A 23,167-nucleotide genomic window follows, 5' to 3' on the forward strand; every position below is an offset into this window, starting at 1 on the left:
GAAGAGTGTGGTGAAATAAGGACAGTGGCTGGTCAAAGTAGGGATTTCTAAAGTTGATTAATGTCTGTTTCCCAGAATTTATCTTAACATTATCGGAAAAAATTATAGAATTTCAGCACTATACCATAATATAGTGAATCCAAAAAATAATTTTATTCATTTATGTAACACAGTCATTGCACATATTATCTAGTGTTAACGTGAACATAATCCAGGCTCCTGTTCTTACAGTTTGAGGGGAAAAGGCATTTGAAGTATATATTGAAAAAGGGATACAACTGAAACTTTTTAAACACTGGAATTTGTCCTGTGTCAAACTGAAGCTTCTGCTGCAAACTGTAGCATAGCATTTTTGTATTCTTTGATTAACAAGTATTATTATGAACTTAATTCCTTATACACCTCCATTGTTTACTTTTAAAGCTTTGACTAAGACCAATGCCAAGATGAGCACAAATAGACAATGACTGCAAGGATGCACCAGTTCAAGCATGTTTGGGAACATTAGTTTTTCAATTATAGCTTCCAAAACACAGCCAGTAAGGGCAGTGGCAATGCTGACTGGGTGATTCAGTGAGATGTAGCTCAAAACAACATTTCTAAAATGTGGTACATTCCATCTCTTTTCAACATGCTTGTCATGACTTCATATGTACTTTTCTGTTGCTACTGCCAAGTACAGTATTAGTTAAGACCTGGAACATTCTGGAGTATGCAGACTATTGTACAGTGTTCTTGACACAACCCTAGAACCAGTCCTTGTTCTTTTTATTTATTACTGAGTTCATGCTAGTGTTCCTCAATAATGTTCTTGTGCTTGTGTTCATATTCAGTAAAGTGAGTGTGAATCTGTGGATCAAAGTATATCAGGCTTAACATTAGAACAATGAATATGGGGCTCTAGCGACTCTGGCAGATCATATAGAGTTGCTACTTTGAATCAAGGTGTTATGTACAATGAGTATTGAATTCTACGAGAGAGTGAAGAAATATTTTGTAATGCTAACAATTCTGTTTATATTTCGCAGTCAGCCACTTATATGGATTTGGACTGATGGATGCTGAAGCCATGGTGATGGAAGCAGAAAAGTGGACAACAGTTCCTCCACAGCATGTGTGTGTTGAGAACACAGATCGGCAAATCAAGTAATATTCGTTGAAGACATCTATTGACTCCCAGTTGACTTAATATTTTTACAAAGTCCGGGCCTAAAATTAGTCTGGGGTCCCCCAAAGTGCTAAAATTGTTCCCTAGACTCCCTAGGGGTATGAGATGGGTAAAGAAATGAGGAGAAATTCGGGGGTGCTGTAGGGCCTCAAAAATCAGAAAAATAGCCTTGGTGTTTGCTGGTGGCCTACTGGCCTTACTACATCTTGCAAATAGTGCTATCTTTGGGGATCTGGTGCAGAATGGTCCCTAGTACTCCAGCTGTCCAGAAAAAGAGTTAAGTTTGGAAATTTGCATTTCCCTAATGAACATCAGTTTGGGAAAAGAGTCTGCTTAAGTTCAGTTGCACAGTGCCAAGACAAACATCAACTTAAGAAAGTCTAATAGGGAGCCACTTGTTGATAGTACTACACATTTGTCCCAGGAACCCTTCTGAGCTTTAGCTCTGTCATCTGAATCCTGTTTTCAGCTTTTGTGGTCTCTGAACCTGCCTACTGAATGGTTCCCAACCACACTGAGAAAGCATAGACATGTGCAACCCATGTACACGTGGGCTTTATTCAAACTTACAGTTGAATTTATGGAATTTGAGAATGATGCCCTAGTTCTCCCTGTGCCCTTCATGCATTTACCAGATATATGCACTTGTCCTAAAAAGCATGCAGCTCAGACCATTGGTAAAATATATTATTTACCTAGCTCACTTTCATGGACACTTAAATAAGAAAAAAAATACTAATATTCATTAGTTGTTCCACAACATTAAGCCTTCATGTGAACATTGTTAGTTGATTAAGACAGTAGGAGGAGGTTTTAACCCCCTCCCTATTTTTAGATAAAGAGCAAGTCTTTCTGTGTAATAACTCATGTCATTTGTTTCTTTGCTTATCTTTATTTCTGTTGCATTTTCCCCAAAGTGGGTCCCAAGGCTACCCATAAAAAGATTCATTTAAAACCTAAGAATAAATTTTTTAAAAATTAAATTAAATTAAAAATCCCCATGTTAAACTGCTAGGTAAAAACAGTTCCATCTCTTCTAGAGCTTTAACTGATATTTTGTTGATAAATTGTGATTTAGTGGTAGTATATAAAATAAGTGAAAAGTTTCGTGAACATTTTGGTGGCTTATGGTATCATTTGTGTCATCATTTATTTGTGGATTAGAAACAAGCTACTTCTAAAGGTTGAATAATTTGTAATGAGAATAAATATATATAGATTATGTTCTTGAATACAAGACTTCTTTGAACTAATTTTTGGTGATGCTTATCTTTAGCTTGTAGTCACTGATTTCATCTAGTACAGTGGTACCTCGGGATACGAAATACCCAGGTTACAAAATTTTCGGGATACGAAAAAATCCCATAGGAAATCATTGTTCCGGGTTACGAATGTTTTTTCGGGATACGAAGAAAATTTTTGGTGCTTTTTTCGGCTTTTTCGCACGAAACGCGGCTTTTCCCCATTAGCGCCTATGGCAATTCGGCTTACGAAGGCTTTTCGGGTTACGAAAGCGGCCGCGGAACGAATTAATTTCGTAACCCGAGGCACCACTGTAAATAGAAAGCAAAGCTTTGAACTGATGTCCAAAAATTTAATGAAAAGACTATTAATTTCAGCACGAACAGAAGTGAATGTTCAGTTTTTCAGGATGAAAGTTATCTATAAAAATAATTTATGAAGTCCATAACTATATTTGATGTTTCTGAAACAGAACAATACGGCCAGATAATATTCGGAATGGACCAGATAATGGTGTTCGCTCAATATATGAAGCTACAGGCTGCACAGATAATCCAAATCACCATGTCGTTTATCTGGAGCATGTTGTAGTCCGCATCACTATCACGCATCCCCGGAGGGGTGACCTGGCAATTTATTTGACTTCTCCTTCTGGAACAAGATCTCAGCTCTTGGCTAACAGGTAAAACACCCATCTGCAACTAATCAAAGCTCACCTTTGACATCCCCAAACTGCGATGCAATTTAAATAAGAATGAGGGAAGATGAACTTAGAAATACAAATTGTAAGGAGAGTGGAAAAAATGAAGTGCAAATTTGAAATTTGCTGCCACTATGAATATCAGCAGTGGCTGGAATAACCCTGTTATCTTCAGCATTGTGTGAAATACATTTTGTCAGATCCTTGATTATTGAGATCATTGCAGAATACAGAAGTGAAAAGGATCGATGTTTTAGGGATATGGCTGACTGAGCAGTTACTTTTAATGACAGGTGCTGTTCTATTTCTCCTTCCAAAACTAGGATGGCATAAACCAAGTTACAGTGTGAACTGAGTGTTCCAAACCTAATAATGTCATGAATATCAGTTTAATTTCTGAAACTGTCTGTTGAAACTGAGTTTTGATCCTGAACATAAAGAGTTTCCAATTGGACATTTCAGAAACTTGTATGAGATGATTTTCTAGGGTCAGTCCAGCCTTGTTGATCAGAATTCCTCTATCAGTGAGTGATTTTGCTTGGATAAATTGGGTGAATATATTAATCTCATATTTAGAATATAAAATATGTTGAATCTTATAGATATAACAAGATAAAAAGGGACATATTTTATTCTTATGGAAAATAGTCATACTGGCCAGTCTCTGTATTCTTTTCTATAGAATTAGTGATAATATTTATGAAAAGACATTTGAATTTGAATACAGACAGATAATGGCACTGTTATCAAGACAGCCACTGGCCTTTTAAAAAAAATAAAATTATACAAAAAAATAAAACAATAAAAGATGGTTAAAACCCCACAAAATATTACAGTTATAAAAATGGACATTCAAATGCACCACATATAACAAAAAGTTATAAGCATATAACTTCCCTCATAATCAATTAATTATCACAATAAGCATAGAAGATTAAGAATATACTATTGTAAACAATATATACCTTACCACTGATATCACAAAACAATGCATGGAATATGAAAAGTACAAGGAAATCACCACTTCTCTCCTGTGTTTTACAGTCTGGTGATTGCTTGATACATATAAGGACTTAAATGGACCTCTGTAAAACCTGCTGTTGCAGAAGGCATTAGCTAAGTCAAAAAGGTCCTGATTCTGACAAGACCTTATTTGGAATAAACATACTTGACATCTATGAGTTGATCCTTCAGGAAAAGGTGGGATATAAATAAAATTTTATATTATTATTATTGGTTATTTTTAAAAAAAAACCATAACAAATATACCTTTTTAAAAAATATCCATACAGAACAAATATAAATGCCATAATAAATTTTATATCATAGCAATGGCAACAAACAAACAATTCATTTAATAAGAATGAGACATTTTTTTAAAAAATCAATATTCCTAAGGGTTGTGCACACACACAAAGTAAACCATTCCTAAAGATCATAGCTGGGGGGTTATTAGATATAGAGAGACACTACATAGCTGTCATCTAATCTATTTCATCATTGAGGCCCAAGAGGGTTAAACTACCCAACTGATGTATCCAAAAAGTTTCCCTCCTACTCAATGTTCTATAGGCCCAGTCCAGAGGGGCCAAAAAGGACACCCTCGTCAGTGCTAGGGGTGAATCGGGGCGGCGCTTCTAGACGCCCCTCACACATGACAAGGGCATCAAAATGGTGGCACCCTGTACAGATGGGTGCCACCATTGTTACGCAAGCACCATGCAGCAACCGCATTGCACTGCGTGGCACTTGCATAACGAGTGCACCAGTGACGCACTGTAGCATACTCATTACACTACCACTGTGGTGTAGAAAGAACCTGCTTTTTGCGGGTTCTTTTTTTGCCAGCAGGAAGCCTTGCCATTTGACGGCTGAAGCTTCCCTCAAGCAGAAAACTAGGCACCAGCAGGCCGCCCTTTTTGGGCAGTCTGTACCCCGCCATACTTACTGAACCTGGGACAGTAAATTGCTCCTTACATCAAAATTTGATATCTTTAATATCATCTTGGAATTCCAAGAAATGCATTCCCCTGCATGCATTCCCCTGTGTTTGATACAGCTTTTATGCTCACAGATTCTGGTTTTAATTTTTCTGGTGGTCATACCAACATACACTAAACTATACGGGCATTGTCTAACATAAATTACCCCACTTGAATAACAGGTAAAGAAATTTTTTAGATGGTACTCTTTCTGGTTAACTGGGTTCTTAAATGATGTCAGTTTGCAGCAATTGCTGCATACAGTTCAATTTCCACAAGGGAATTGTCGCATGGTCTTGCTGGTTCCTCTTATTAAATTGATTGATCCCAATGGCTGTTTTATCTTACTATGTACCAACAAATCTCTCAGGTTTGTTGCTGTTTTGGTGGTAATTATGGATACTTCCCTACATCTCAGGATATCTTTCGAAAGAAACCAATATTTCATTATGATCTTCCTGACTTGAGTTATTTGACTGTCATGGGTTAGTGCAATTATGATTCTATCACCGCAACAAATCTTATTTTTGTTTCTCAAAAGGACACTCCTATTTGTATTAGCAGCTTTATACATTGCTTGTTTTATGACTTTAAGAGGATATACTCTATGCAAAAGATCTGATTTTAGCTTATAAGCTTGTTTTTAAAAAAGAAGGTAAAGAACTTCAATTACATCTGATTCTCAAGATATGAGAGTAAGGGAGGTTTCTTTTAAGACTAATGGAATGATAGCTGTCATAAGAAAGAAGAGAATTTATCTGTAGGTTTACTATAAGATTAGTGAATAAATGTTCACATTCCTTGATGATAGTTATATCTAGGAAATATATTTCACTAGGATCAAAGGTCATATCAAATTTAAGGCTAGTATGAATAGAGTTAAGATATCTACTGGATTCTAATAATTCATTATCACTAGCATTCCATGTTAAAATAATGTCATCCAAAAATCCTTTGAAACTAGTGATAAGTCCCCTGTATGGATTGTGTGGATGTAAAATATGTTTTTTTCAAACCAGTCCATATAGATGTTAGCCAGTTCAGGGACAAATTTCCATCCCATAGCTGTAAGATATTTTTTTTCTGTCTAATCTTTCTTACATTATTTGAATGGCTTCATCCTGTGCTATGTTGGTATATAGGAATTTAACATCTAAAGTTACCAGTATGCTGGAAGATGTATCCAATTTTGTATTGTCAACAAAAATCAAAAAAATCCCTAGTAATAGTGGAATAATCACCATATGACAGCGGAATCACATTTTCCTACTAGAAATATTGCTGATTGCGTGTTGGCAAAATAAAGTATTCTGACAATTTGTGAAGCCTGTATTAGATATATGTATGTTTGCAGTTAAAAATGATGTGTGAACACAACATGATCTTTGGTATAGCGGTATATAAATAAAAAAAACCAAAAAAAAAATAACTATATATGAATGAAAGTTGCTGTTTTTGTTGTGTTGTGAGGGAATACCTCAGACCATTCAACAGCTATTAGTCCAACATCTAGAAAAGTAACATGTATCTTCAGCAACAATAAACCTGTGAGAACCAGGTAGTTAAGGAGAACTGTATAGTGGGATAGGGTCAGGGCTGTTATGCCATGATTCTGATTATATCAAGAGCATCTGACTAGCCATAGCTGAAGGCAGAGTTTCTAATGGAACTTTGGTTTGACCTAGCATGATCATTCTTCTGATCTAATATGCTAACATTTGCATCTGTAGATATTGTTTCTTTACCATTGGAACAGACAACAGCTATTACTGGTTCTTAATCTCTGAAAGCTTTTGACCAAAGAGTGTATGAAATTGCAAGTATTATCCAGCTTAGAAGCATAATGCACTACGGTATTTTCTTTTTAGCTTGCTATTTTTCCTGAGTTATTTCTTTCCACTGTTGCATTCTACTTTTTTTTTTTAAAAGTAAAAACAAACTTTCATCTTCTAAAAAGAATTCTCCCTGTTCCTAATTCTATGTGGGTTCCTCCTCTATGCACCTTTTGGCATCTCTGTCTGAACTAACTGTTGATGAGTCTCCAAAAGGCTCTGAATGTTTCTGCTGGTATAATGGACAAAAACAAGCCCTGTTGTGATGCATTAACATCACCCCAAGCAGGCAGGAGTGAATAAAAAATAAATAGGTTCCTTGGCTCTGGGGATGCATGTGTAGCTGAAAACTACAAGGCAGCAGGAGAAAGTGGAAGGAGGAAATGCATTTCATTTTTCTTCTTTCAAGTTTCAGAATGATGAAAAATAATCATATTTTGTGAGAAGAATAAATATCCTCCAGTCCACAGGCAACCTTTTTGTATATAGGGCCAAATGCAAAATATCTTTTCAGTACAAATCTATACAGGCCTGTTCAGAAGTGACTCTCATTGAGTTTATTGGGTACTGTGCCCAGATGCTTGAGCATAGTTTGTAGCCGTTATCAATAAAGAGGGGATTCAGATTTAAAACTTAGATTGCTATTGGTCTTTTGGATATCAATTGTATGTTTCCAAAAGTAAACTACATGCTGTTGTTCTGCTGGACCATTATATCAAGCAATCAACTGGTAATAATCCCTAATTTTCCAAAGGTAGTAAGTATTATAAAATCCTAAATATAATATTTCTAAGTAATTTCCAAATGCAGTACTGGTAATTTGGTGCAGAGTATAAAGTCTAGGAAAAGACTGGAGAAAACTACAGCTTTCTGTCCTTCCCAGACCACAACAGAACAGATAATAAGGTAAATGGATAGGACAGGCAGGAGGAATATATAAAACAGGAAATTAATATATTGAAACACACAGATTTCATTTCCTGTTGTTGTAGCTCTGTTTTATCACATATAAGTCTATTTTCAGGAACAAATTTATACTGTTACTGTAAGCAAACATTGTTAGTACAAATCCAATGTATCCAAGAAGGAAGAAGTTCTACAAAGGGTTTGAGTATTCTGTGGGAAAACATGCTGCTTGCCAAGAATCAACATTGTCTTCAGTTACAGTGCTGTCATTCCCAACAAGCATGGTATAATTGGAAAACTGAACTAAATCGATAAGATAGTGTTCATAATTAGGTTGTATTGTTCAAGAGATCTTTATACACTGGATTCTGGGGACAGCTGTGAAGATGGCCAAGAGTCAATATGGGGATATTCCAGAATCTTTAAGGTGGAAGACTAACAAGAATATCCATATTGATAATTGCTGGGAAAGATTACAGAGGCAATTTCTGAATAGTAGCATTACCTGCTTCAAATAGGATAGGAAGCAATTCATGTTAGATTTTAAAACAGGAAGAAAAACCAAATATTAGAATAGCTTTACAGAAAAGCCAGCATGATATAGTGGTTTAAACACAGGACTGTGGAGATTATCACACCCAAGCTTACCATGGTTAAAACACAGGTAAAACACTCCAGAAGCATGAAGGTGTGATACTTCTGAAGCACCACTGAAGTGTCCCCTCTCCTCTTCTATCAGCAAAGTGTTTGTGTGCAGCCAGTTCTTCATAATGGAAGTTCCCATTATTGAAGAAATGGCTGTTCCACGAACACTTTGCTGATGGGAAATAAGAGGGGACACTTCAGTGGTGCTTCAGAAGTGTGACTGGCTATCACACCTTTGCTCTTCTGGAGCATTTTACCAGTGTTTTAACCATGATAAGCCTCCCATATGACTATGAAGACCAGGGTTCAAATCCTGGCTCAGCCATGAAAACCCATTGGGTAATCTTGGGCAATTCACATTCTCTCAACCTCAGAGGATGGCTATGGCAAACCTCCTCTGAAGAAACTTGCCAAGAAAACCCGATAGGATCACCTTAGGGTTGCCATAAGTTGGAAATGACTTATGGCACACAACAACAAGTAAAATCTACCAATGAAATCTACAGAATTCCTTCTTCTGTAAGATTGAAAGGCTGTCTGAATAGAAGTCATTTGAGGGTATCTTTCCTTGATGCAAGAACTGATGGCTGTAAAACAAATAATCATGGATTTTTCTCAGCTGCCCCACAGTGCAAGCCCTTTGACTTCAGTATTAACAAATCAGACATGAATCCTAAAGCAACTAACAGAATCCATATTCTTGTGCTGTTTTCCTGATTCCCACTTGGAACTTACATTGGTACAAATGCACTTTTTTCTGATACCCTGTTAAGTAAAGAAAATACAGTGTGCCCTTGCCTTATGCAGGGAATCCATTCCAGACCCCTCTGCCTAAGGCAAATCGTGCGTATGCTGGAGCCCCATTGAAAATAATGGGGCTCATGCATGGCGCATGGCATGGTGCATGCACCATGGGCACATGTGCCTTTATTCTCCCATCGTGTGGCTTTCAGCATAAGCTGAAAGCCATGTAAAAGGGGCCATGTATGACACGGACAAACTGTATATGATTATCAGAGAAAACCTAGAGGTTGGCTGCACAGTTTTCTGCAAGTGTACATGCAAAAGTGTGTGAGGAAAGTTAGAAAAAACATGTGTGGAGAGAAGGCAGAGTTTGGCCAGCCTAACAAAAGAGAGAGAGCTGGAGCCAGCCAATCAAATTGAAGGCTGGAGAGGATAACTAGGTCCATTGGTGACAGTTAGAGTCAGACAGGGACGGTTAGGGTTAGAGTCCAGAAGTGAGAGACATGGGACAAGTACATAACTCTGAAGGAGGGAGTTGCTATGGTGTAATATCCAGTGGGATATCATTAGCCTTGGTGGCTGGTAAAAAACTAAGTTTAGGAAAGTAACATAATATAAGGACTGTGTGGGTCCTGGGTAAAAGTAACTTTTGTTCTCTGAAGAAAGTGTTGTGACGTAAACTGTAATAAAGTAGAACCAAGAAAGTAAGTCCTTGAAGTAACAAGTGCATAAAACATCTCAACAAGTGAAACATTGTTCAAACCATCTTTCAAATAAAGTTTTATTATTGTTCACACACAGGCTTGTCTGGGACTTGAATAAGTAACCCCGCTACTGATGTTTACAAATAGGGAACTGGTTTCACATATAAGTTGGTGTACACGAGAAATTAAATTGACCCATCACACATAGGTGGCAGTGTCACAAATGAATAAGGAAAAGATTTTAAAAAGTACAGGTATCTGTCACAAATTGGTGGCAGTGGTAGGATAACAAAACCCATTGGGCTGCCATCTCAGAGAAATAGTAAGGTGAATGAGTTTCACCGTCACAACATAGAAGTAGAGCCAGAAAATTTCAAAGGCCTACTATGTACTCTGAAATTGTGGGGAAGTCAGAGTCCATAGTAACTTTTTTACTCTTTTGGAAATTTCTATTAACCTTTTTTCCTTTTGCCAGTATTGCTTTTGTAAGTAAATTTGTCATATAAATTTGTTTTTATTATTGTGTATTGTATGCACTTTGTTGTTACCCGCCTCAATCCTCAAAGTGGAAGAGGCAGGATATAAATAAATATTTATTATTATTATTTATTATGTAGCATTAGAGCAAATAGTTGCTCAGTGTCTTATAAAATTATCTTTTAGAACGATTATGTTCTAGAGACAGATTCCAGTGACATTAGACAGATTTATGCAGTATATTATAGAATATCGTGTTAATGTAACACATATGCTTCAGGAGGAAACCCTTCATTATACTTATTTACTCCAGACAGCTTCTTCTCAATATTGGCTTTCCTTCTTCAGAAAGGAGATATAATGAGGGTTTAGCTGAAAGATTTAAATACTGCTTGTGCTGTCTTGAATCCCACAATGGTTATTTCCCATTTTCAAGCTGTCATTAGAATCTCTGTCAAAAGTGCCTGTGTGAAGAATAATTTACACAAAAAATATGAAAATCTTGGTGAAGGCAAAAATGCTAGTTTAACTTTGTGTCCCATTAGCCACCATGTGGAATCTCTTATATGTTAACCTGCTGATAAGCAGAAACATTACAACATACATTATAAACCTAGAGGTGCACAGTGCAGTGCACATTGTCCCTTCTGTCCACTAGACCCAGATGTTACCAAACTATACCTGATATGCCTCAGATAGTTTGATCTGGATTTCACTTTTTCATCTAAATCACTGGAGGAAGGGGAGCTCTGCTGGTTGTAATTCTTATCCTCAACACAATCCAAGTTAGAAATATAGACACACAAATGTAGGTTCAAAGGAATTGCTTTGAGTTTTAGACTTCCAAACCAAGCTATCTTCAACAAAGGCCAAGTTTCTTTTTCTTTGTTATTTGCCAACCCTGTTGTTGTTGTTGTTGTTGTTGTTGTTGTTCCTATGAGAACATTTTGTGGTGGGACAGTTTCTCAGATTGTCAAATGTACCTGTAAACACAGTAAGAGAACCCTTACATGGCATGGAACAGTTAGATCTATAGATTAATGTAGATTGATCTGTAGATTATACAGTACCAATATAATACAAAAGCATCCATACATGTATAGATGTTAATATGTGATTATTTCTTTCTTATCTTTCTGTTTTTTAATTCATATGTGTACTGGTTTCCTTAAAAGGTTGTTTGACCATTCCATGGAAGGGTTTAAAAACTGGGAATTCATGACTACCCATTGTTGGGGTGAAAAAGCAGCTGGTGACTGGATTTTGGAAATTTATGATACTCCATCACAACTGAGAAATGTCAAGACTCCAGGTATGAATTTCATTATTCTGTTGGTGATGTAATTTTAAGATTAAAGTGATAGAAAAGTCTTAGATAAACTAGATTTTTTTCATAATTTCTGCATTTCTTTTAATCTGGGGTAATTTAAAAGTATAGATAAGATTGAATGGTCAGTTTTTATTTTCTTGTAGGTTTAATTCTTATGTAGGTGTCTCAAGTTTTGTAGTTAGGCCACTGAGGTTTAAGAGATTATGAATGTTGTTAGGATTCTCATTTAATCTTCCTACTTTTAATTTAGTTTTTATGGGTTTAGGAAATACTGATTATTATTGTATTCTTCAGCCTCTCACAGTGCATTTCTGCCATTCTCTTGGTAGACCATAGAGTAACCATAAGAAATATGAGCAGCAGATATAAACGGCAGTATCTGACATATGTTTATTACACTCTATCAATCCCAAAAGCGTTTTCAGTGATGTGTTGCTCTGATAAATAGGATATCCCAATTGAAAGTTTCATGCAGTTAAAAAGCTTACAAAAGCCTTCTTCAGACATTATTAAAATGGTTCATCTCACCACACAAGCAGGGTTGTGGTTCTATGTAACTCCAATGCAAATGCTCATGTGTAAAACTAAGAAACTTTTTTCCACTTCCAGTCTTAGAAATCTCATTAATTTAATATTTATTTTTACAGTTTAAAAGTTGCTTCTCAGCCTAAGTACCCAGGCTGACTAATAGCAGCAAAACATGCATTTATAGTCTATATTTAACATCTTCAGCCCTAAATGAAAACAAGCTAGTGGTCGCCAAATACAGGAATAATTTGTTGTTGTTTTTTTAAAAAAAAACAGTGCTAGAACACAATCAAGAATGTTGTTTCTTGTCTAGTGTGACACTAGGTCCACAGGATTTAACCTAATAAGAGAACTTTCCAAAGATTGCAATATATACCGTATTTTCTGCCGTATAAGATGACTGGGCGTATAAGACGACCCCCTACTTTACAACTTAAAATACATAGTTTGGGATATACTTACCGTATAAGACTACCCCTCTCTTCCACGATAAGTCAGAAAGGAGCTGAAGGCACACAACAACAACAATGGCAGCAGCAGTGGTGGCAGATGAGGAAGAGGAAGGAGGAGAAAAAAAGAGAAAGAAGAAAAGGAGGAGAAAGAAGAAGAAGAATAGGAAAAAGAGGATAAAAAGGAGGAGGAGGGAAAGAAGAAGCAGAAGAGGTAGAGGAAGAGGGGGAAGAAGGGAGGAGGAGGAGAAAGAATAAGAGTAAGAGGAGAAGAGGAGGAGGAAGAGGAGAAGAAAAAGAAGAGGGGAAGAAGAGGAGGAGGAGGAGAAAGAATAAGAGTAAGGGGAAGAAAAAGAAGGGGAGGAGAAGAAGAAGAAAAAGATGAGGGGAAGAGGGGAAGAAGAGGAGGAGAAATAGGAAGGGCCCAGTTAGCTGGCTGCCTTCTCCCGAGGCAGAGGAGCCACGAGGCACATCCTCTGCCTCAGAGAAGGTCTTGCCGCCACGGGCTCTCTTTAGGAACCAACCGGCTGGCATGGCCTTCTGCCGAGGCGGAGGATGCACCATGCGAGCCGCCTCAGGAGAAGGCCTCTGCCTCGGAGAAGCCCTTGCCAGCCGGTTGGGTCCTAAAGAGGGCCCACAGCGGCAAGGCCTTCTCTCGAGGCGGAGGACGTGCCGCGTGGCTCCTCTGCCTTCAGGAGAAGGCCTTGCCAGTTGGTTGGGCCCTAAAGAGATCCCGTGGTGGCAAGGCCTGCTCCCGAGGCGGAGGAGCCGTGCAGCACGTCCTCTGCCTCAGGAGAAGGCCTTGCTGCCGCAGCCTCTCCTTGAGGCCCAACCGGCTGGCAAGGCCTTCTCTGAGGCGGAGGATGCATCGCGCGAGCCGCCTCAGGAGAAGGCCTTACCAGCCCATTGGGTCTTAAAGAGAGGCGCAAGGCCTTGTCCCGAGGAGGAGGAGCCGCGCAGCACATCCTCCACCTCGGAAGAAGGCCTTGCCACCACGGCCTCTCTTTAGGACCCAACCGGCTGGCAAGGCCTTTTTTCCAGCATATAAGACGACCCCCGACTTTGGGGAAGATTTTCCTGGGCTAAAAAGTCATCTTATGCACCAGAAAATACGGTACTAGGAGGATGGTAATATCAGAATATTATCTTAATAGTTAAAAAAGTATACCAGGTTTCAAAAAAAGAACTGCCTGTCTGATTATTCTGTTTTCTAATGCATACTATTAAACATTATTTAACCAGTTTAAAATTTTACAATAATATGCAAAACTCACAAAAAGTGATATATTTGTTTAGCCAGCCACATTGTACAACATACATGATGGAAGCTTTCAAAGCTCTACTAGTTTCTTCATCAGGAAAAGGTGTTAAAAAATCAAACAGGAGAAAAACATATATAAAATGATTATGTTATTCACAGACCTGTATTTTCTCATGTTGTTGTTGATGTTGTTCTTGTTCTTGTTCTTGTTGTTGTTATAGCCCACCCTTCTTCCAGAATTGGGACTCAGGGTGACTTATAGTATTTTAAAAAATAAGTACAATTTAAACATACAAAAATAGTACATAAAATAGAATTAAATTACTACAGAATTAAAGCAAATTACATGTTAAAATATCAAATACAGTTTTAAAAGATAAAAATGTTTATGTTTATGTTTAATTAATATCATCACAAATCAGTAGAATGTTATCAAGGAGACACCAAGGAACTTTCCCATTCTGTGGGTAAAGCAACAGATTAGGCCCTGCACTTAATCCTGGAACACAGAACACAGAACAAGGTTACACATTCAGATTGTAGAAAATATTTGAAACATTAGCCATCTGCAGAAAAGCAAGAAATGGCTTCAAGTATTTAGGGGTGTGTGTGGTCTCATTAGCAGAAACGGATTATTTACCTCTGATTTCTGCCATTGTAGAAATTTTGACAAAGGGGCGAAACAGATTACCCCTTTCTGCCATCGTCTGGGTGGCTTCAACATTTTTATGAGTGACTTAGACGGAATCCTTATCAGATTTGCAGATGACACAAACCTCGAAGGGGTGGCTAACATGTTGGAAGATAGGAACATAATTCAAAAGGATCTAAATAAACTAGAAAACTGGACAGGAATTAATAAAATGAATTCAGCAGAGACAAATGCTAAATTCTACACATAGGCCACAAAAACCAAATACACACTTGCAGGATGGATCACTCGGCAGTATTATATGTAAAAAGGACCTTGAGGTTATTGTTGACCAAATGTTGAACGTGGTTCAGAGGTGTAATGCTGGAAAAAAGAATGTGAATCCCTGCATTAATAGAAGCTTAGTTTCCAAGACGAGGGAAGTAATAATCCCACATTATTATTATTATTATTATTATTATTATTATTATTATTATTCAATAGAAGATAAAAATACATAATACAACCATAAACAAGATTACCCAATCCTCCCAACCCTCTTCCCTCAACATAACAGTCAAAAACAAATTAAACAATTAAGATAGTTAAAAACAATTTTAAAAAGAGCAAGACAGCTTGGGGCAGATGAGATAGTCCATTCAATGAGAGGTCAGTCTGGGAAGGCCTGCTGAAGAGATCCGTCTTTAAAGGTGTCTAGAGAGGTAATATGATGGATCTTCTCTGGCATGTCTTTCCACATTTTTGGAGTGGCAGCTGAAAAGGTCCTCTGGGAAACCGCAGCCAGCCTGGACTTGTTTGGCTGCATTAAATTCTTCCCAGAGTACCTGAGTGTGCGGGGTGGATTATATGGAAAGAGACGTTCCCACATGTAAGCTAGACTCAAGCCATGTAGGGCTTTAAAGATGATAACCAACACCTTTTACTATGCCCAGAAGCTAATTGACAGCCAGTGAAGGGGTTTTTAAAATAGGTGTTATGTGGTCAAATCTAGATTTACCAGCGACCAATCTGACTGCCATATTTCACACCAGTTGAAGCTTCCAAACTTGGCACAAGGGTAGCCCCATGTAGAGCACATTGCAGAAATTGTGATAAGAGGTTATCAGCTTGTGTACAACCATTTCTAGGTTCCCCGGCTCCAGGTAAGGTTGCAGCTGGCGTATCAACCAAAGCTGATAGCAAGCCCTTCTGGCTGTCACATCTATCTGTGATGACAACTGGAGTAAGGAGTCCAGGAGCTACTATATTATGTGCTGGCCAGGCCTCATCTGGAGTACTGCATTCAGTACTGGGCACCTCTTTTTAAGAAGGGTGTAGGCAAGTTGGAGCAGGCTCAGAGAAGGACAACAAGGATGACAAGAGGTAGGGAAAACAAAGATTCTGAGAAAAAGTTGAAGGAACTGGGCATGTTCAGGTTGAGAGAAGTCTGGGGGAGCGGGTTGACATGACTGCACTCTTTAACTACCCCAAGGTCTGTCACAAAAACAAAGGGGCAGGCCTGTTCTCAACTGCCCCAGAGAGTATTACCATGTCTACTGGTTTTAAGTTACAGGAGAGTAACTTTCAATTGAACATTAGAAAGAAATTATTGATAGCAAGAGCAGTTAAACAATGAAACCAATTACCTGGAGAGGTAGTAGGATCTTCTCAAAAAGAGGCTTGGACATACTGGCGATTTTGCAGGGATTTGACTTGATAGCCCATGAGGGTCCTTCCAACTCTAAGATTCTATGAAAATAGTTAAAAGGGGAAATGATGAATACGTTTAGTCTTCTTTTATATTGTTCATTGCTTACAATTATTTATTGCAGTGCCACATATCTTCTTTCTGTCTGGCTATAATACTGAAATTGCCATTGTAGATGTACCCACTTAGGAGTTGTATCCAACTGGGAGCTGGGAGAGGAGATTTAATTATTTCTGTTCACATGATAATGCCGATATCGGTCACAGCTATTCTAATTTTATAATAATTATAAATTATAATTTTAAAGCTGTCTTTTCTGTTTATAATTGAGATTTCAATAAAACCTTAAGATAATAAACAGAAAGAAAGTATCATTGTCTCTTTTTTCAATGTATCCCATCTAGGTAAATTAAAGGAATGGTCCTTAGTACTTTATGGGACATCCATTCAGCCGTATTCTCCAAGAAATGATTTTCCAAAAGCTGAACGAGTACGTTTAAGCCCAATAGAAGATCCTACAGAAGATTATGGAGCTGACGATTATGCAGGTAACATTCAGCATTATATTTCAAAAATGTCCAACAATATATTTGTGTGAAACACTAGGAGGCCCTTTGGAACATGTCCCAATTCAGAAAACCTTGGATAATGTCTGAAGGCAGGCAATCGACCAAACCAGCTGCAGATCAACAGGAGTCTGCCTCAGGGACACTGAATTCCCCTTAATATTTCCATTTTTATTTTCTCAACTGCCAAGTCAAATGCATGATAGAGCCAAAGTAATTTCTAACAATTACTGAACAGTAAAAACTGAGGTTTTTATTTTATTTTGTCCCCCCGCCCCCCTTTCATTAAAGGTCCATGCAATGCAGAATGTAGTAAAGTAGGATGTGGTGGGCCAGGACCAGACCATTGCAATGACTGTCTCCACTACTACTACAAATCTAAAAACAACACACGGTAAGAAGACAATGTTTTATATTACTTATTATACACTCCAAATAACAATAATAAGCTTTGACTTATTTGGCAGCACAGTCCGAAGGCAGAATTCTTGTTCAGGAGACATTTACTAGGCATCTCCATTTTCAGTGTTGCAGTCTGTGTAATGCAACAAGGTTTATAATGGGCATTAGTAGTGGATATGATTGCATATTATATGAAAATTCATTATCCTTCAACTTCTATTTCATACACACACTCACACACAATGGCTGGCATCCTCTGAATGCCACACAAAGGTGTAAGTCCTTCTTACACCTGCATATGTCATTTTTTAGTTATTGCAGAGCTTAGAATGCTCTTCCACCTTTCACAATGACCCAAGCCCACCCCCTCCAGACTTATAATTCAGCAGCTGCACACATACACCCTATTTCATATGGGGGATCATAGAAGTGTTTGGTAATGCCCCTGCAGCTATATATGAAGTGGTTTCATCATCTGCTGAGACCTCTGAAGAACCCAATGGACCATAGCAGATGATGTAACCATTTCACGTCTATTGGTGGGCACATAGTCAAATGCTTCCCCTGACTCGCCACCAGCCACAGAATTGCTGGAGGAGCTGCAGACTCTTGATAGTAAATCCAGAGGTGATGAATGAACAACTGTAGTGTAATTCTGCATGTGGAATTGCTACTTTACACTGTTCTATACTGAAGTCTGACTCACAACTGCACATTTCATATCACATATAGAGTTGGATTAACAAATTGACCGGCAATAGTCAAACATTCCTACCCCCTTCATTTCTCTAACTTCATGATCATTTTTATTTTGCAGAGTTTGTGGTTATAATGGAAGTGATTGCATATAATATTTCATTACCTTGTTAGTTGGGTTGAAACAGTGGCACACTCTTGAAAAGGAAGCTCTGAAAAATTTACCACTTAGCAGTGCAGTGTTGCAGGGATTCTCCAAGAGCAGTAGCCAAGAGCTCTATGCTCTGAGTGGAGTATACTGTCTTTTTAACTGAGAAGGGAGCAGTGGTTTTCCCCCATGGGAATTCTGGGGGAGATCCCACATCCAAGTTGTACACTGTGAATGCTGCAGATTGCCTCTTGCAAAGTACTCAGACATAGATGACAAATTATCTGAGCGAAGCAGCTCCAGCCTACTATTTAACATACTAGTGGGTTGTCACTATATTGTGGCAGCCACACAGTACTAGCCACTGTTTTCTACAAACTACATATTATTAGCAATATTAGTAGCTGGATTTTAAAACTCCCAGCTTGTTTCAGAATCTTGGGGATTCTGTGAGATTAGAGCTGGGAGAGAAACTGAGAGAGGAAATGGTAAGACCCTGTTTCTTGAGTGATAGAATGTGTTCTATCATTCTGGATCATCTTCAGCCAATTTCCAATATCCACTTCTTGCACAGCCATATGCACACACAGCCATTGGGGTAAATGAGTCAAATGATCAAATCTGTGGGTGGCAAGTTTACAGATGGCAAGAGCCGACTCTACTTTGTAAACAGAATATCTGAAGGACAGCCTTCTCTTACAAAAGCCTGACAAGTCATTCAGTCTTTCAGAGATCCTTAGAAAGAAGGTTCGTCTTTCACATCTTTGTCTCCTTCCTACCAAGGTCAGACACATTTGTCAGGCCCATAAAAGCAGGTTTTCTTAGGGGCTGTGCCAAAGCTGTGGAACTTTCCCTTCCCCACTTCATGATGCCCTTCAGGCAAAGTCTTATTTTATTTAAACAATCAGATTGATGGGACATGTATTTATCTTGTCAAGCTGACTTGATTTAATGTAAATCAAGGGTTCATATTAGTATGTTTTAATGTGACCTCCTTTGGTGTCTTGTATACATTGTATATGATTTTTCTTTTCATTTTTATCATTATAAGAAATATTCTGAAAATTTTATTGTTGTTTCTGTTGTGCTATATAAAGGTAGGATTTACATTGAAATAAATATAGAAAATAAGTATGGGTTATTGTATTAATGGGGTCACATTTTTTTCTGAAACCTGACAGTAAAAACCATTGTACAGTCATATATATATATATTGCACTCCGTGGTGGAGGATAAGAAGTCTATATCCAAGCATAATGTAGACATAAAGCATAAGGATTTGGTTTGTACCATCCTTGGTTATAGCCTATACATTCATAAATAAGACTTCTTCTTGCTTGGAAAACCACTGTTCTAGACGATTTTTTTTCTTACCAAATTTATTGATAACCTGGGTTGTCTTTTATTATCTTGTACAATGTAGCATTTGTGTTCCCAACTGTCCACCTGGTCACTACAGCGCAGACAAGAAACGTTGCAAAAAATGCTCACCCAACTGTGAAACTTGTTTTGGAAGTCACAGTGATCAATGTAATACTTGTAAACCAGGTTACTATATCAATGAAGAGTCTAGGAGTTGTATTACCAGCTGCCCAGATGGATACTACCTGGATAATAGTAAGTTTTTTCACATTAATTATTTGTTAGAAAAGTTTGTTAGCAACAGCGTTCTGTGCAGTCATGCTGGCCACATAATCCCACAATCGTCTTTGACCGCACTGGCTCTTCAGCTTAGTAATGGAGATGAGCACCACTCCTTACATGCAGACATGTCTTGACAACCTTTTCAAAGGGGAACCTTTGCCTTTACCTTTAAGATACTGGAAACAACTGAAAATGTCTGTACTGACATTCTGTATTGTAAGATGATGTTATTTATTGAACAGTATATATTCTGCATTTTTATTTCACCTTGAAAATCAAATAGATTATATCAGATTTTTAAAAATTCAAAAGAAAAAACAAATAAGAACAGCAGTTAAAAGAAAACAATTACAATCAAAGGAGAGATGGGTATAACAAATTCAACCATCTCTTAATCTTAAAACAATAACATGAAACAAAGGGGCCTTTATTTTTTTGACAAACTTATATGTGAATCTGTTATGAAACAGACCTAGCAGGAAGATCCACAGTCTAGGCACAGCAACTAAGAACATCCTCTCACACTCTAGATAACCTTTCACTTTATGATACTTGGGAAACAAGCTATTAGCTAATCTATTTTCTGTGTAGTGTAGTGAAGTTACTTAGTAGAGGGGGAGGAAAAATAGTCAGCTTTTTACACCAGTCCAGCCCCATATGAATTTTAATTAGCTCATAATAAACCTGTTCTGTTTCAAGATGTCTTATCTCCAAAACTGTATTCCAGCAACAATGATGAAGGTAAGTTGGTGAAGATGCCTTTTTTGGCTCTGCAACTTCAGTACATGCAAAAATTTTGCAAGCAGAGTGCTGGAAAATTCCTGGTAGCTCTGAATGGCAGGAGGAGACAATGAACATTAGTAATTCCTGGCTGCTGCAGGTTGCAGATACTCTGGGAATAATCATATAGGCCCGATTTATACGGGCCTTTGCGGCACCCCCATCATGTTCTAGGGGTTGGCCGAGGATGCACTGTCCATATTGGCCTCACCCCTAGCATGTGACGGGGGCATCAAAATGGCGGTGCCCTGTACACATGGGCACTGCCATTTTGACGTGACAGGTACTTAGCGTCTGCACATCCAGCGCATTTGTGATTCCACACATGCACTATTGCGGCATCACAAAGGTGCCACAAGAAGAACCCATTTTTGCGGGTTCTTTTTGTTCTGCGACAGAGCCACACGGTTTGTCCGCTGTGGCTCCCTCGCAGAGCAAAGCAGTGTGGCAGGAAACCGCCCTTTCTGGGCGTTCTGTATCCCGCCATAGAATCCTCATTTCCTGGGTCTCTGGTCAGTCTAGAAGGGCCACCAGCCCCCAGGCCCAACTAAAGAAATGTTATTCAACTCGAGTTTCCTACTCTTCTGCAAGCTTTCTTTTTCCAGCTCTCAATTTCTGTCTTTCTTAGTAATGAGCAATAAAGTCTTCATTAGGCTTGAAATTGATTTGCTGTTTACAAGCTTTCTTGAAAAATTCTTACAGAAAGCTTGTCTACTTTTTCCTTGAGAATGCTCTCCTAGTTAACACAGGTTGGCATCTGTTCAGTTGGAATGCTGCCCAATATTCTGCATCATCTGATATAGTTTCAACAGTGGAGCAATGGCGTCGCTAGAGGAATGGCGGGGGGGGGGTGTTGAACTGCACCAGGTGATACCCTAAAGGAGGGTGACACCACTGCTCCCAAACACCTGCCTTTTAGTAGAAATGGGCTATGGCATTTTTCTGTGTTGCTGTCAGGCCCAGGCTGGCTGAGGACTCAGGGGAGGACTCTGAGGCTAAGCTGGAGCCTCAGCCTGAACTTGAGCCTCAGCCTTGTCCTAGCTCTGCCCTGACAGCTCCAGCAGAGGCAGTGGCTTTAGAAGACAATCAGGAGCCAAACCAGGGCCTTCTAATATTGTGGACTTGGAGGAGGACAAGGACAAACATATACCTACCCTTAGCCAGAGACTAAGGGCGTGCCTCCGGTGCTCAAGGAGGCATTATGAAAAATGTCAGCTTATCAAGACCACCTGCACTAATGAGGGCTGATAATAAAAGGCTGGAAAGGACACCAGGGCTTTCATCAGAAGCTATCTGAGTTCTCTGGAGAAAACATCTTGCATCTTGACTTGATATTGATTACTTTGTTTGAACCTTTTGACTACGGACTGACTTGGCCACGCTACTTTTCTGGAACCCTAGATCTGGACTGTCTGACTTTGCTCTTGGCTTGACCCTTGTACTGATTCCTGACTATGTTTGCCTTTGCCTGTAAGTCTGCCTTTCAAGACTTATTTGGTTCCACAAATTCTATATGGAGTATTTTTGTTTTGGACTCATTTTCAGCTGTTGACCCATTAAAAGATGGGGTGAGTGGGGTACAGCTCAGCGGGAGGCGGAAGGAGATGTCCCAGGGTTTTACCAAACCTTTTATCAAATTTTCACTTCAACAACATTAAACTAAGTATATGTAACTGCATTGAGGCTGTGCATATGATACTGTAATTTAAAGGTATAATTATGACTCTTCCCCCCCCCAGGGTGCCCTGATGCTGTGCGCTACTCCAGACAGCATGTGGTGTCATGGCATGCCCCGGCGCTGTGTCCAGATGATGCAGCACCAAAGGAGCACCACATAACCATGCCGCTGCAGCTGTGGGGTCCTTTCGAGGGCTCCTTTTTGCGCTCTCAAAAGGTTGGATTGGGGCCATACTGTGAGGTTGCTGAAGCCCCAATCCAGCTAGGAGAGGGCAGCTGGAGGCCGCCCCTTCGGGGCCATCTTTCAAACCCCTGAGTGTTCAAAAATAGCAGTTTTTGAACATTAGTCACAGTTCACATACTTATTCCACACAAAATTTGCATATGTGGATTTTCTGAGCTGAAAACAGAATTATCTGAATGGTAAATAATATTTCTGCACAGAAAATGATGTTCAGTGTGCAGAAAATGCTGTAGTTGGGAACATTCTGTGTAAAATTTGTAAATTTTTGCATAGGAATCACATTTTCTGTGCAGATAATGTTTTTTCCAATGTGGAAAGGGCTTTTTTTCAGTGGGAAAAAAGTATGAATTTTTTACAGAGGAAAGATGTTCATCAGTCCAGGAGTCTCCTTATCAAGGTTTCCTGATACTTGAAAAACACATTGTATTTTTCAAATATTTTTGAATAATCACGCCATGTCCCAGTGTTCAATGTAAGTTTGAGAGTAGAGGGATAACATTAATTATTTTTTTCATATGTGCCTATAAAGCAGTCTTAATGCAACTTACATATACCACTCACAATGTTTACAAATTTGTGACAAATCATCCTCCCCCTAATGCATAAAACAAGATCTAACAGGTAAAACTTTCTTTTAATTCAAATACAGGGCAACTTTTTATTTTACATAAGGTTTTTTGTGATTAGTGAGAGTGAAGGGCTC

At 38.5% G+C, this 23,167-nt stretch overlaps 1 protein-coding gene across 2 annotated transcripts in view; it reads left to right on the forward strand.

Annotated features, from left to right (window-relative positions):
* The window catches only part of PCSK5 (proprotein convertase subtilisin/kexin type 5), a 350,841-nt gene that overhangs the window by 226,738 nt on the left and 100,936 nt on the right, over window positions 1-23,167 (forward strand). For both annotated transcript variants that reach the window (XM_042452306.1, XM_042452305.1), the window contains exons 11-16: window positions 1,029-1,146; window positions 2,883-3,092; window positions 11,576-11,712; window positions 16,712-16,855; window positions 17,165-17,267; window positions 19,543-19,736. In XM_042452306.1, coding sequence (XP_042308240.1) covers window positions 1,029-1,146; window positions 2,883-3,092; window positions 11,576-11,712; window positions 16,712-16,855; window positions 17,165-17,267; window positions 19,543-19,736 — 906 coding nt within the window. The remainder of the gene's footprint in view (window positions 1-1,028; window positions 1,147-2,882; window positions 3,093-11,575; window positions 11,713-16,711; window positions 16,856-17,164; window positions 17,268-19,542; window positions 19,737-23,167) is intronic.

Source organism: Sceloporus undulatus, chromosome 2 (assembly GCF_019175285.1).
Source record: "Sceloporus undulatus isolate JIND9_A2432 ecotype Alabama chromosome 2, SceUnd_v1.1, whole genome shotgun sequence".
Taxonomy (NCBI): domain Eukaryota; kingdom Metazoa; phylum Chordata; class Lepidosauria; order Squamata; family Phrynosomatidae; genus Sceloporus; species Sceloporus undulatus.